This window comes from Electrona antarctica, assembly GCF_951216825.1.
Source record: "Electrona antarctica genome assembly, chromosome: 13".
In the NCBI taxonomy this organism is placed as follows: domain Eukaryota; kingdom Metazoa; phylum Chordata; class Actinopteri; order Myctophiformes; family Myctophidae; genus Electrona; species Electrona antarctica.
This window is the reverse complement of record NC_136794.1, coordinates 42,659,737-42,674,779: the sequence shown is the minus strand read 5'-3', so window position 1 is coordinate 42,674,779 and position 15,043 is coordinate 42,659,737. Positions and strand designations below refer to the sequence as shown.

The following is a 15,043-nucleotide window of genomic DNA, read 5'->3' as shown; positions in this document are numbered from 1 at the left end:
GGTTGAGAAAACAGACACTGAAAAACCAAAGGGCTAATTAACAAAAAATCACACCCGTGTGAAGTGAGGGGCGCTAATATATTAATGTTGATTAATGTGATCACATTAATCAATGTGAACATTGATTAATGTTGATTAGGTGATGTAATGGTGATGTAAAACAAACAGTGCCAACACAAACATTAAACGCCATTAACAATAAAGAGACAATATGACGTTGAGTTACATTATGAGGTACATTTTCCTACATTGTCAATGGCGTTTACAAAACAAACATTGAACTAAAGGCAAACATTAAACCTGTGTATAGGCGCCCCTCAAAAAGAAGATCAATAAAAACAAACGTGGGGACCCTGAATCAAAATGGATTTCTTTCCAGTCTCATGTTTCTTTTCAATAGTTGACGAGAGCATATTTCAGGGCATTATGTGTTAAATTGTAGAATTTTGCTACAAAACATATAGAGATAGAGAAAGAATTGGCAAGTAAAGCTTTGTTTTAGTACAAACGCATGCATGCAACTTCACATAGTTTGGCATCATTCAGTGTAGACATAACCCTTACCCCACCCCAGGGACAAATTAGCCATTGGGCCAGTGGGGCCGTGGCCCAGGGGCCCTTGGCTCTCAGGGGCCCTTCGGAGACATTGGACCGTGCGGTACTAGGTCTGATGTCCTGAAAAGGGCTCCTGGGGCCCTTCATTGGCCATTTATTTTGTTAAATGTAGGTCAAAAGGATGATAAAAACACGGAAAAAACACGAAAATGTTGCGCGCACGCGCGCTAAGGGGGCCCTGCAAACATTATCGGCCCAGGGGCCCTCGTGGGGGTTAATCCGTCCCTGCCCCACCCTCATCCAGCTCAAGTGGTATCTTCAATCTCCATACAACAACAGTCGTCGGGGTTGTGGAGTGGGAAATTTGGTATATAGTCTTTTTATTGGCCTAAAATATTGTCTATATACTGTACATACTATATTCTATGAACCCACTTGCTGAGCGGCTGTCAGTATTGAGCAATTTTTTATAGGGGTTTCTTGTGACCCATTAACATCCTATATACGGCAAAGTTCTGAGAACAGATGCATTTGAATACCTCGCATCACTAGCACGAACGCTACGTGAATGTCAAAGGTTTTTCTGTGATGAAAACAAAACAAAAAAAATGGCAAACATTGCTTTTATTCTTGGTGGAGAGAAAGCATTTGGGGGGGGTTGGATTGAATTTTGTTGAATTTCACATGGTTAGGATTGGGGTTAGGAAATATTGACAGAGGTGAGTTAAGTAGAAGTAGAATTACTGCAGCCATCCAAATAATTTCTTAAGTAAAATATCTAGTATATAAAGACTTATTCATTGTTTAAATAATCATAACAATGTAAATATCTCAAATATAAGGTTATACATTATTGTCCAATGCAAATTGGAATGGACAATACGAATTGGATTGGACAATCCATGCGCAAATCCCAAAAATGTCTAACAATATCACTTTATAACATATAACCATATAGGCTATTGCTGTGTTATATATAAACAGATAAAAGATCCTGTACCTGCGTCAGTATTTTATAGCCTACGAGTTTGTTCTATTACAGACAAAAGTGAAAAGGCATAGTTAATTTTGAAAATACAAATTTTGTTGTATACCGTAACTCCAAATATCCAAATTAATCAAACAACTTCACCATTCAATCAAGCAATCCATTAGGGCATTTCAATGGACTTACAATGAAAAAAAAAATAGAAAAAAAAATAAAATAAAAATAAAACCGATCCCGTTTCATTGATTCCAGTGTAATCCCAGTTTAAAATAAAATAAAATAAAAAAATGCTTCCGTATTTCCGGAAAATGCAAGTATTCCTCAATCTGTATTTCCAAAAAAAATCAAGTATTCCTCAATATTCCAAAATAAAATAGCAATGCATTGCATACATATATATATTAAAAAAAAGAATCACACTCGTGTGAAGTGAGGGGCGCCTGGTAATGTTTGTTTAAAGTGCTCTAAACAAACATTACAAAAGTACATACTGTAGACTTGGCTGCCATATGACGTAATTTGAAAAGCCTTACGTTGGAAGGGCTAGCACCCCTCAAAAACTAAATTCTCTCACCCAACTTCCATGTCAGGAGGCTCCAGGAGATTCCTTTTGTCCATACCCACCATGAGAATATTCAAATGTTTCGATAATGCATATATATTATATACCTTTCTATGACACATAATTCTACCTCAGTATTAAATTTGTTTTGGAATAAAGGTAGGCTGTAAAGATGCTTGTGTTCAATCTCTAAATGGAAGATCGTCCTAATATCTCATGATTTCCTGGAACTTATATTCCCGTTCCTTGTACATAATTATCTTCCTGGAGCTTTTATAACACTTACAACACTGCTCCCTCAATGAAATTAACCCTGTATAAGACTAAATGAATGGATTGTTACCTAAAACAACCCAACACAATTGTATTTCCATAAACTACATTCTGTTATTAAATGTTGAACCTTTAGTTTATTTACACATTTCTCCCCATCGTTTTAAATATGCTGTGTTACTTTTAATACCCATACCCGGACAGGAACTATAAATATTTTTCAGACTTTATGTGGTAGCGCCACAACTTTAAATGAACAATACAACAATAACAAATTAAGGCAGACAAATGCATAATGTAACTAAGTGTTTAGTCTATCCTCTCATTCGTCTATGTGTGTGTAACCTCGGGTCACCTGCCGGTGCGGTGATATTCTGTGTGCTGCTGTGTCTGGCTTGACTGGTGAAATGTTGTCGTGTGACAGATCCAAATGCAAATACCAGTCAACCTCTTTAGCTGAAGTGTCTCAGAGAATGAAACAAACCAACAAAGAAAAATAACAAATATACTTATATTAAATAAAATAAAGTAGTAAACGTTAACTCATTCCAAAAATGCATGCGTGCGTTATTTGTTCCTTGAGACAGGCCAGGGTGGCTGTTCCTCTTCTTTATAAACTGGACCCTGTTGACTTTGACGGGCAGACCATGTTGACTTAGACTGGCAGGAAACAGATGCAGAAAATGTCAACCGTCCACACCAGCTTGGCCCACATGCCATTATAGATGATTATACACTGTGTCAACACAGCCCTTAACCTCCGTCAGTATCAAAGACCACGTTAGAATAACACACAAAAACACAAAGGTCTCCACGTTTGCGTTCATTTCCATCTCTTCCGTTCCATTGCCTGCGTAAATTTTCCTCTCTTCTGTTCCACTGCCTGGAACTTGCTCTCTGCCGTGTTGCTGCTGGTAGTCATGGCGGACAGTTCCCACTTGATGTCGTGTGGGAGCCCCGACTGCTCGAGGTCGTACTGAATAACTGCTAGCTTACATAAGGTCTTAAAACTAGGACTTAAGTCTAAGATGTACAGGTCGTTGGGCCTGGCTCCTCTGACGAAGAGGACCATACAGTCTCCCACCATGCAACAGCACATCCTAGACGGCCATGAACTCTGCCCCTTGGGCTCAACCTTTTTCCAGGAGAAGGTTTCCGGATTTAATTTCCAAAAGTCATTGAATTCCTGGTCCGGACAAAAACTCTTATGGCCACCGAATATGTACAGCTCTCCGTTGTAAGCAAAGGCGGAATGACCCTCACGTCCTTCTGGAAAAAACGGAGCAGATTGGGGCCTCAGCCAGTGGTTGGTCTCTGTGTCAAACACTATCATGTTGTTGCAGTCTAACTCATGCCCGTGTCCCCCAAATACAAACATCTTTTTCCCAATGATAGTGGCAGAGTGACATTCCGTAACAGGTGCCAGAGTGCCTCTGGTGTTAATCAAAGTCCAGATCATTTCGGTGGTGTCCAACTTGTGAATGTCATTGGTGCATCTATCGTCCAAAGAACCTCCAAAGATATACATTACCTTCCCCAAGACACAGGCGGAGTGGCAGCACCTCGCCTCTGGGACAGTTCCAGAAACCCTGGGCTTGAACCACCTGTGGGTGTCGACATCAAATGCATAAAGCACATTTGTGTAGTTTGTGTATGTACTCCCGCCCCAGATGTAGATGATACCTCGTATCAACACGGCTGTGTGGTACCAGCGCATGGAGGGGACCTCGGGTGAATGTTCTCCTCCGGCTGTCACTGGAGGCAAATCCATCCAGCGCAGAGACACTGTGTTGAAGACGTGCACACCCATGTACATGTCGGTCTGCGTCGTACAGTACCCCCCAAACGAGTACACCTTGTGTCCGACAGACACGGGGGCATGAAAGTGGGTCTCTATTGGTCCTCCTTTCAGATGCACCGCCCAGCGCAACATGGATGCAGGAGGATTTGTCAAATATGTTGTTCTTTCTAATGAACATGCGAATGCACGCAACACCTCTTATATTTGTACGGCAGCACAAACGTCACGAAAGGCTTGGCCAATTCACAAAGCCGGAGTGTTGGGCTGGCCAATCAACGAAGCCTGTTAATCTTCCCAATATGGCAAACTCCAGCCCAGGCAGCTCTGGAGCTGCCTGAGCAAAAGCAAAGCTTTTTTTTCCTGCAGGAAACACTGCTTTACATAACTTGTTAAACCTTAATTAAACCCTAATTACTCACTCACTCACCAACGCTCCCTGCTGTGGGAAGCAGGGTTTGGAAGCTGCAGTTAGTCCATTCCACTTTCTCTACCTGCCTCTTCTCTTATTTCCCTCTACTGTCCCCTGAAGGATGGCCTTTTTCTTGTGACAGGACCATACCAGGCCAGTATGTTGAGTAGAGGCTCCTGTTATCCAGCATGGGTGCTTACTGTCTAATTTGATCATTTGTCCAATGTTCTTTGTATGTTGTGTCCGCTTTGAGTGTCCAGCTCTCGCAACTGGGTGGAGAGTACAAGTAGCGGATTCGAATGAAAATTAACCGATAATCACCGGTAGGTTACTTATCACTCGAATGCAATGGAGCCAGCAATAATTAATTGCATTTTATATCGCTTTTCCAAGTGCTCAAAGCGCTTTGCAATGGTTCATTCATTCATTCATATATTGGGAGGTGAAGCGGCGAACAGTCAACGACAGCGTCCACACTTCCCACATTCACACACCAATGGTAGCAAACTCACACCGACCAACTCATTGGAAGCAATGGGTTCAGTGTCTTGCCCAAGGACACTTCGACATGTGGACAGGAGGAGCCGGGATTTGAACCGCCGGCGCCAACCCAGGGATCATTGGACGACCTGCTCTACCTCCTGAGCCACAGCCGCCCAGCAGGCTCTCCTGGAGCCGACTGGCTCTGGAGTAGGAGACGCGGAGACGTCCGACGTGGCCTAAATCTAACCATAACTTCAGTCTTATTGGCAACGTAAGTGTTTCCTAACACGGAAGTGTTAGGAAACACTTCCGTGTTTCCTAATCGCAGCCAGTCGGCTCCAGGCGAGCCTGCTGGCTCGATTGCATTCGAGTGATAAGTAAACTACTGGTGATTATCGGGTGATAACTTTCGAAGTGGGCGGAACAAGTGTAAAGTCTGACCTTCACTGGGGGGGGCATTGTGACGTCATGTGGGTCAATACATCATCATCGAGTAGAGCAGTGGTCCAGGGACCCCCAGGGTCATTGAGGGAGTTCCAGGGGGTCCCCAGCTAAATGATAGTTTGGAACCAAAGGGACCCTTATGGGTCTGTAACTCTGAGAGTGTACAAATGGATTTATCAAGTGATCCTACACAGCCAATATTAGCATAAATTTGGTCGGAGATGTCACAGCTGAAACAGACCGTCATTTAAATAACATGCCCTTATATTCTCGAAACGCCGCCATTTTACGGCATGAACAACCGGAATGTGACCAAACAATGTGCTAGATAGCCAATAAGAAAAAGTTTCCCTTGCTCGCCTCACTGCCTGTGATCTCCGCACACGCACGCACCTACAGTACTTGCAAGTGTGCAATTTGGCACACTGGAAAGAAACACCACTGCAGTGTTTGCCAAAAAAAGGAAAAAGACACAAAAAAGAACTAATTTGGTCCTGCAGGCTACTGCCCTTTTAAATAACACCGTTGTTTCTTGTGTGAATTGTTTGTGTAATGGTGATTATAGTTACAGCTGGCTGTGCAACAAATTGCCCACCGGGGACAATAACGTTTTCCTTGACCTTGATTTTGTCTTCTCCTAAATGTTATGAGCCAATAATGAATAGTAGCGTCAGATTCTTTTGGAAAGGGAAGATTGCACTGCTTATCTCAGCCCCGCCAGGCCTGGGGAGATCTGTGGAGTTTGGACCAATACATTTTTAATACCATCATATACTGCTCCAACAGAATCAATTTAGTGAAAAGGAAAATATGACAGGTTTTGATTGTTATTGGCCAGGGTTAGGACTGCAAATCCTCCCTTTGTATTCAGTGTGACACTATTTCAAGAAATTCTAAATAATGTAGTAATTTCAAAATAGAGGGTATGCGTGTGACATCATCATCAAACCAGGAAGTTATGCAGGAACGCCTACTGAGTGGCAAAAAACTACTTTCTGGCCCATACATCCACACAGATAAGTCTTATCTGATTGCATTAAACAACATTAAACAATGTCAAACTCACTTTGCCTGTTGCTTTGCCACTCGATTTGCCACTCGATGTGCCATTCACTTTAAGCATGCGCATACTCTCTATTAAAAGTCCTGGTGTGCCTTTTCATTCTCCAACCTTCCCACAAATACCTACATACTCAGAACGTTATGTTTCTGTTGCAAAATTGAAATCTGCAGAGGACCCTGTTTGCAATGTTGTACAAAATCCTTTCATTTGATTAATTTGATTCATGTTAACCTTTAGTTACATTGAGAATGACTCTTTTGGCCAAGTAAGCCCTGGTCAAAACGGTATCGCACAAGCATTAAAACAAAGACATTTTCACTGCACTATGAACTCGTTTTGTATTGTAATCATTGCCAATTATTTGAAATGCACATACAAAAATCAGAGCCGTCTGAACTTGTGCAGTTGTGTACTGTACTGTACTCCTCCCTGGCCTGTGTGTGTGTGTGTGTGTGTGTGTGTGTGTGTGTGTGTGTGTGTGTGTGTGTGTGTGTGTGTGTGTGTGTGTGTGTGTGTGTGTGTGTGTGTGTGTGTGTTAGCCTGCGCAACAGTGACACTCTTCTTTCTCCCTCTCCTTTGTGTGTTCTCCTCCTCCCTCTCCACCCATGCCTTTTCCTCTCCACTCTCCCCTCCTTCCTTCCCTCCATCCCTCAACCCTCCTCTTCCTCTCTGCAGGTATCTCCATTCCCATTCCAGTGCTGGGTCTGAGGGACCACTCCAAGGTCTTCAAAGATGGCAGCTGCCTGCTGACGGACGACAGCTTCGTGCTGGTCGGCTCCTTCGTGGCCTTCTTCATCCCCCTCATCATCATGGTGGTCACCTACTTCCTGACCATCCACGCCCTCCAGAACGAGGTCACCCAGTGCCTGGACCAGCTGGTCGCCAGGCCCAAGTGGAGCGCCACGCTGACCCTGGGCTTCATGCCCCAGGCCTCGCTGTCCTCGGAGAAGCTCTTCCGACGCTCCCTCAGCCGCGAGGGCGGCCGGAGCGGCGAACTGCGGCGGAGCGTCTCGGGGCCGTCGCACACCGGGCGCCGCACCATGCAGTCGATCAGCAACGAGCAGAAGGCGTCCAAGGTCCTCGGCATCGTGTTCTTCCTCTTCGTGGTCATGTGGTGCCCCTTCTTCATCACCAACGTGCTGGCGGTGGTGTGTGACCCTGCGGTGTGTGACCCCGTCGTGATGGGCGGCCTGCTGAACGTCTTCGTGTGGGTGGGCTACCTGTCGTCCGCCGTCAACCCGCTGGTGTACACGCTGTTCAACAAGACGTACCGGGCGGCCTTCTCGCGGTACGTCCGCTGCCAGTACCAGCCGGAGAGGAAGCCCCTGCAGCTCATCCTGGTCAACACCATCCCTCCGCTGGCCTACAGTTCCACCCAGCTGCCCCTGGGGGACATGGGGGACGGGGTACGGAATGGGGTGCACCCTAGGAAGGACACGAAGGAGTACTCCCAGTGGGACAAAAGTCCGGGGGACAAGGACAAGAAGGAGAGCTGCGTGTGAAAAGTGCACAGGAAAATCCTGTGAGTGGTTCGAGTTAAATGCATTTTACTGTGGAATACAGTTAAAAACTAAAAGTGTCGGTGGTTTGAGTCCGACTAATTGGCTGCGGCATACTTCTCGCGGAAACTAAGTTTGGCGAGGTCATAAGCCAAAATTGATGTAACTGTGGAACAAACGAACAAATGCACTGCCTTTGTTTCAGCAGCCCTTGTACCTCCAAGGTTTTCGAACTAGCTGAATGTGACCACGGATGACACCATTCCGAAAATTGTGTGTGATTGATTAGGCAGAAATTCAATGTGCTCGTATTTTATTTTGTTTTATTTCCTAGTATTATTTCGGATCCAGGTGGTAAACTCATCATTCCAGCACTGTATACAGTGGGCGGGATCTAACAGTCAGCACTCAAAGTGGAGTTGAAATATAAAATTATTTTCATCCACAGAGGACTTGTTTGGTATAGGCAAACTGGATAAAATATGACTTCCTTTGAAGTATGTTGCCATAACATAATGCCAGTAACCATAATGTTTAGGAGGAACTGTTGATATCAGGGATATCAGGCACACTGACGTCTATACAACCACGGTGAGGAGACCTGCTTTTTTGGAGGAAAGCATTTAGAGTGAAATATGTGCTACATACATATCCACACTCTTGGCTCCAATTGAGTGACGCAGGCATCCCTCCCCGGGCAGATAATCAGATAAGCCAGCCCAGGGTGGCCTCGATTTCCACCGGTGGTTCAGCAGGGATTGGATTGGGATTTTTGGACACCTTGCCGGATCTTCCCATGTGGGAAGTAATGGCTCTGCAGCCTGCAGTGGTCAGAGACTGACACAAGTCAGAGAGAGCACAGTAAAGCCTTCAGTGTTCATTCTGAGAGTGTACAAATGGACAGACACTTCTACCCTCATGGACCAGGGTTTGTTACAGTATTGTGAGACACGCACATACCAGGCTTACATGAATCTATATTTTGTATTTTGTGCGCATACAAGTATTATGTGAGATAAATGTATAGTTTACAACGGAGAACACAGATTTGTTTAGTCTGGTTTATTGTTTACCGGCATGATGTAAATTATATAAAAAGGAGGGCTTAAAAAGCGATGGTGCATATTGCATAAGGCAACATTTCTGGCCAATGGAGACGGGGACTGATGCTTTCAGTTTGGAAAGGGAATGGCGTGTTCTGGCATCATGAGAACCAGTCCAGAATGTCTTTAGAGCAGTGGTTTTCACATCAAGGCCCATTATTTATTCTGCATTTAAGCCACAGACCACCATTTGATGAGATTTTAATTTAGCCTCTCAGACCCAAAACTTTGAATATTGTGTAACATTTTGCCCACAATTCCACGCTGTATTGGTGTTGTACCATAGGACAAACAACAGGCGTTGCTCAAAATAACAATTATTCTACATTATTTAATTGTATAGACTTCTTGTAAATTTAGTAATACAGATGTTTAACAATAATTAACTCCTGAGAGAGTCATTTTACGCTCTCAAGAGTTAAAGATCTATAAGGGTGGAGTTAGGTTACCAACTCTCCATTTAGCTGGGGATGACCTGGAACCCCCTCATGGACCACTGGTGGTCCCTGGACCACTGGTTGAGAACCACTGCTTTAGACTTTTGAGAAGCAATGAGAATCAAATTGATTGTTTGATTGCGTCTGCGAAGTTCACACAGGATACTGTAATGTAACCCTAGTGTGTACTGTAGCAGAGGGTTAATGAAGTTCAAATGCACATTAATGCCAGAATATACCTGTATAGTCCAACGTTTCACCCGCGCGCAAAAGTATTTAAAAGTTACATGGCCAAAGTACAAAAATGACATGAACAATTTTGAATTTGGTCAAAAAGTAATGGAAACTTGTTTTTGCGCAATGTTGTAACAGAAAGATAATATATTTATTAGGGGACAGTTTAAGGCATAGCTCAGGGTGGGAGAGTTTATTCATTGGAAAATATATGAGAGTCATTGCACTATGTGTAGTACTTAAACATTATACTTCACTGTGCTTCATCTTATAGTATAGACTAGAGCCTAGTTTTTCTTTGTCGTACAGTGGTGGTGTCACACGGCAAAAATAGACGATTTACAGGCTCACAACACGAGCTTGTAGGCTATTTTGGTACAAAGGATTATAAATTAAGCTTAAATTAGGCTTTACAGTGATTGGTGTGGTCTGTCATTGTACAAAAAGAATAAACAATATAATTTCATAGTGAACTGGCCGTCCTGATTTTATAGTCAAAATGCTGTTTTCATCTTCTTTCATTTGATTTTAATACGATTTTATGTAACAGGTTGTTGCATAAAATCTGAGATGAAGCAGAGGCAGAAAAATGCACAAAATATAATAACCGTAAAATCCTCTGTGTTAATGTATCCATTTGTAAAGATGTAACCACAATGTGACATTTAAACATTCAGAGTTAAATTAACACTGATAATTGTACAGAGGGGAAGCTGTCAACTGCTGCCGAAAATAGCATGCTAATGACTGCCCCTCCGCTCAAAGGTGGCAGTGCTGTCGAGCAGTTGTACTGTATTTGTGATGTGGTTGTCTGTTTTCCCCTTTAACATGCTAGTGTTAAGCTGAAGCCAACTCATTCATGGCCTTCTTTGTGGGGGCGGGTTGCATTCACACAGAACACAAAATTACAACTTGACGTTCAATGGTGATATCATTTCATCCACATCTTTACAAAGGTATTAAAAGGCGAACGTAGATTCTGAATGCTTCAAACCATTTGTCTCCCAGCTATAAATGCTGGAGGATGTGAGTCCTGACCTGAGTCGTTTGAGGGGGAAAGGGTCTGCAGGCGGACTCGGTGTTGGGTTGAAATCAGCCCTCAGCTATATCTCTGAGAAATATGGGAGGGAAGCCTCGCCCCGCCCCGCCCCGCCCCTTACTGAGCAGGGCGTTTCTTACCCCTCCCCTAGAGGGCTGGATTTTTCCTTTTCTTTTACATGAGTTGGGCGTGTTATAATGTAGTAGACTCTGGAAATGCATTGCAGCAACCAGCTCGTAGCATGGCTCGTTAGGCAGCTCCTGGGTAATTTTTTTTATTTTGCGGATAAAGTAAAGTTTGCTTTCGTCTGACATGCGTTGCGTCGTGCTTGCGGTTAGGTTTCTGGTTTAAGGACTTCAGTGTTTTGTACCATACTATTGTATGAGTACCGAACAAAGAATGTTTGCTTTCGCCATCTTTGTTGAAGAAGCGTCTGGGCAATTAAGTTTTAGTCTTCCTAGAAGTACTAAAAGTTTCTCAATCTTATATTTAGTTTTAGTCTGGCTTAATCTGGTTAGGTTAGGGTTTGGGGTAGGGTTAGGTGAGGGTTAGGGTTAGGGTTAGGTTAGGGTTTGGGGTAGGGTTAGGTTAGGGTTTGGGTTAGGGTTAGGTTAGGGTTTGGGGTAGGGTTAGTAATGTCCGACATACAGTACATGTTCACCCGTGGCTTTGTGTGGTGCCACTGAAAGTGACTACTGGGTTGGGCTTTCTGGATGCATGGCCCAAGTTGGGCCGCCCAACCCCCTGTATTTCTTACAGATATAGCTGAGGGCTGAAAACACTGGCGGAATCACGCCTCTCAGGAGCGACCATTACTGGACAAAGTTCCTGTTGAATGGCCAAATGAATGATTTCATTCCTTTTGTCTCTGTAATTTCATTATTTCCCATCATAGATTGCTCATTGAACCCACATTGACCTCATTGATTATGTCTGGATGGACGCGACGAGGCCACAGCACGAGAACGATATAGAGAAACTGTTCTGTTGTTCTAATGTCTGTCTTTTTGTGTCAGTGTTTATTGGTTGTTATAGTTTGATATTTAGAATGAGTGGTCGCTGAAGGATTTTAAAGAGCTCTCTATTAAACAGGCATGACCCTCCCTGTGACCAATCTATTTTTCTTGACCCTCCCCAAGAGATATTGACCCTCCCCCACCAAATGACGATGAACACTGGATTGAATCCAGTCTCAGTTTGTAGTTTACAGCGTGCCTCTATTTGGACGGGCACATTAAAGTAGTCGGTGGGCCGAATCAGCGTGCATTACTAGTATTTATAGTGAATACTGTAATACAATTTTTTTCTCTTTTTTTTTTATCCATACAAATTTGTATGACCCACCCCTGAACTACAAACAAAAACAGTACCCCCACGCCCCCCATCCTTGAACAGAAATGTAAAAACCATGATCCCTCCCCTGTTTTCCTCTGGTGGACCTGCATGATTCTAAATTACGTCTATCTATAGACAAAGAACCGCCCATGGCAACGCCTCGCCTGCCTTTGGTCTTCATCGGGTCTCAGAGACCTGATACATTTTGCACAAAGTTCTTAGTTTGTCACTGCGGTTTGATCTGCAGTGCACTGATTAATGTAATTTATTTGTATGTGTAAACTTGAAACATTATTGTACTGGAAAAAGCTTTATCCTTTTTAGTATAATAGTATTAGTTTACTATAATTACTGTAGATTAATAGTAATACACGATAATCAACACAAACACTTTATTTAGAACACACCCAAATCCAGGCGCGCAGAGAGGGATCGACCCCCTCAGTTTCATGAGGAGGGATATCCCCTCAAAATAAAAAGAAAAAAAGTTTGTTTTTCTTTTTTCCCCTTACTGAGCACATAGATGTACCACTGGCTTCCACTGCACTGGAGATCAATTAGTAGCAGCAAATAATATGTGTAAATCAAACAGTCAGGTAGCCTATATTGTCATTACAAAGCTCTCAGTGCAAGTCAGAGAGAGAGATGTAGTTGGAGTTGTTGAGTCAATCAATGAGACAATGACGGTCGTTAACAAGCCATCAACACAGAGAGTGAACGACCCAGTCAAATCTCCCTCAGAGAGAGAGAGTCTATTCAAGTATTCAGCATATCAACGATGGTGATTGTCACCCCTAGGGAGAGTTCATCTTTTTGCTTCTATCACTTGGGGACATTGATTTTTTCCCCCCAGTTAGATAGAGCATTTGGCATTTTATATCAGGGTACATTTTTTCTTCAGGGGTACACTTTTTAAAAACCTGTCCCCAAACAATGCATAGGCAGTCATATTAGTAGTCAATTGCTTGCTTGCTTTGTTTATTTGATTAGTTTATTATTTATTTTCATTATTGTGTATTTGTACAGGAATAAAACCCTTTGACTGTAAGTTTTGTTAGGCTACTTACTTCCTGACAAACGTTCTGCATTGTCATGACAACTACGCACACTGATGGGAATACGTAGGGGATTAGGTAACATCTAAAGTGACAGTCAGATGTAAACAGCTGTACTGGAGCCTGGATCTTTGGGAACTTTGTTCAAACTATTGAAAACAAAGAGTGAACAGTTGAGTCCATATGATATTAGTTGAATAGCCTATGTTGTCAATCATCAATGGTAAGATTAGGACGATCATGCCTGATGTCTCAGCATGTAGTATGAGAATATGCAGTAAGCAGGCTGCAGGCAGACACTGCTGCTTGTGCCCTCAAGCCACAGTTTTTCTACAGCACACACAATCAGGTAAGGATGGCTGGCTTTGCTGTGGCTACTTGTGTTTTGCTGTGAAAGCCGGAAAATCTGCGTAATTTTGCGCAAAAGTGGAGGGGATGTCCCCCCTCCTCATGAAATGTTTCGCGCCCCTGCCCAAATCAAATTATATTACGTGTTACAAGGCTGCATTCTGGAGCGTCATCCGTCGTGCATGCCAAGCTGTGATTCTCTGTCCCTTGTATTATACCACCACGGAGTAACCTCGTGTCAGTGTCACCAGACTATCCACCATAGCTATCCACTCCGGAGGTCTGGTAAGATGGGCAGTGTCGGTAGGCCAATCAGAGGCAGGCGGGGCATTACCATGTCTATAGACGGACGTACACGTTTAGAATCATGCAGTGGACACCTCACAAAAACACAGAACAGCCCCCCATTCTCTGTCATAGAACGCGATGCATACAACAGTACGTAGATCAGGCTGAACAGACGCAGTTCAAATGAATTCTGCGGCAGTCAGGCGCGTACAGTAGACTCAACACCCCCCCCCCCCCCCCCTCCGTTCTTTTGTCGTGACATTGTTGCACCAGTGTTGACACTATTGACAAACATTGTGATATTATAGCTTTGGGTCTTCAAACATGACTTTTCTTTTTGTTATTTATTTTCCTGTTTTTGATTACTAAAAACAAATGTTTCTTTTCCCACTTTTGCCCGTTTTGAACTTTGACGTGAATATCGGCAATTTCTTTAAGTTTTTTTTTATGTTGGATGTGATGGAATATTTTGTTCCCGTTTGTTTTTGTATCATTAAAGTAAAACAGATGAAGGTCTGAAGTATTGTTTGTCTGTGTTGGGATGAACGTGACCGGCTGAGATTCAAAATTGAAGAGAGTTTATTTGTCACCAGGGCCGGATCTACCATATGGGCACTTTGGGCACGTGCCCAGGGGCCCCCAGGGGCCCTTTTTAGCTCCACAGAAAATGTCCCTGCTAATCCGAATGAAATAAATGGTGTCTCAAAAGATTAGTGTTTTATCGTTGGTGAGAAGGGCAGCTGAAAAGTGCAATTGTGTGTAAAGCAGCAACAATGCGCTAGATTGGCTGTCACTCTGGGGGGGGGGTAGGCGACCGGAAATAGGCAAATATAACGGCATAAAACTGCCCCAAAACAGCAAAAATGTTGCGCGCACGTGAAGGGGGGCCCTTCGAGCTTCAGTGCCCAGGGGCCCTCAGAGGTGTTAATCCGGCCCCGTTTGTCACTCACTCTCATGCATGCAAGCACAATTAAGCAGTTGAATGGTTGCATGTTCCACGGGACTTTGCATGTTCCACGGGACTTTGCATGTTCCACGGGACTTTGCATGTTCCACGGGACTTTGCATGTTCCACGGGACTTTGCATGTTCCACGGGACTTTGCATGTTCCACGGGACTTTGCATGT

General features: G+C 43.5%; 2 protein-coding genes across 2 annotated transcripts in view; one reads left to right on the top strand and one right to left on the bottom strand.

Annotated features, from left to right (window-relative positions):
• LOC306935000 (5-hydroxytryptamine receptor 2A-like) overlaps positions 1-8,080 on the top strand; it is a gene marked incomplete at both ends in the record, with an annotated part of 59,649 nt that extends 51,569 nt beyond the window's left edge. The window contains one exon of the mRNA XM_079517822.1: positions 7,254-8,080. Within this exon, the coding sequence (XP_079373948.1) occupies positions 7,254-8,080 (827 nt within the window). The remainder of the gene's footprint in view (positions 1-7,253) is intronic.
• Positions 3,202-4,311, bottom strand: LOC306935552 (kelch domain-containing protein 3-like; the record flags this gene model as incomplete). The annotated part of the gene is made up of 1 exon (XM_079518652.1): positions 3,202-4,311. The coding sequence occupies one exon, from the start codon at positions 4,309-4,311 to the stop codon at positions 3,202-3,204; it is 1,110 nt and encodes a 369-aa protein (XP_079374778.1).
• Positions 8,081-15,043: the final 6,963 nt, after the last annotated feature.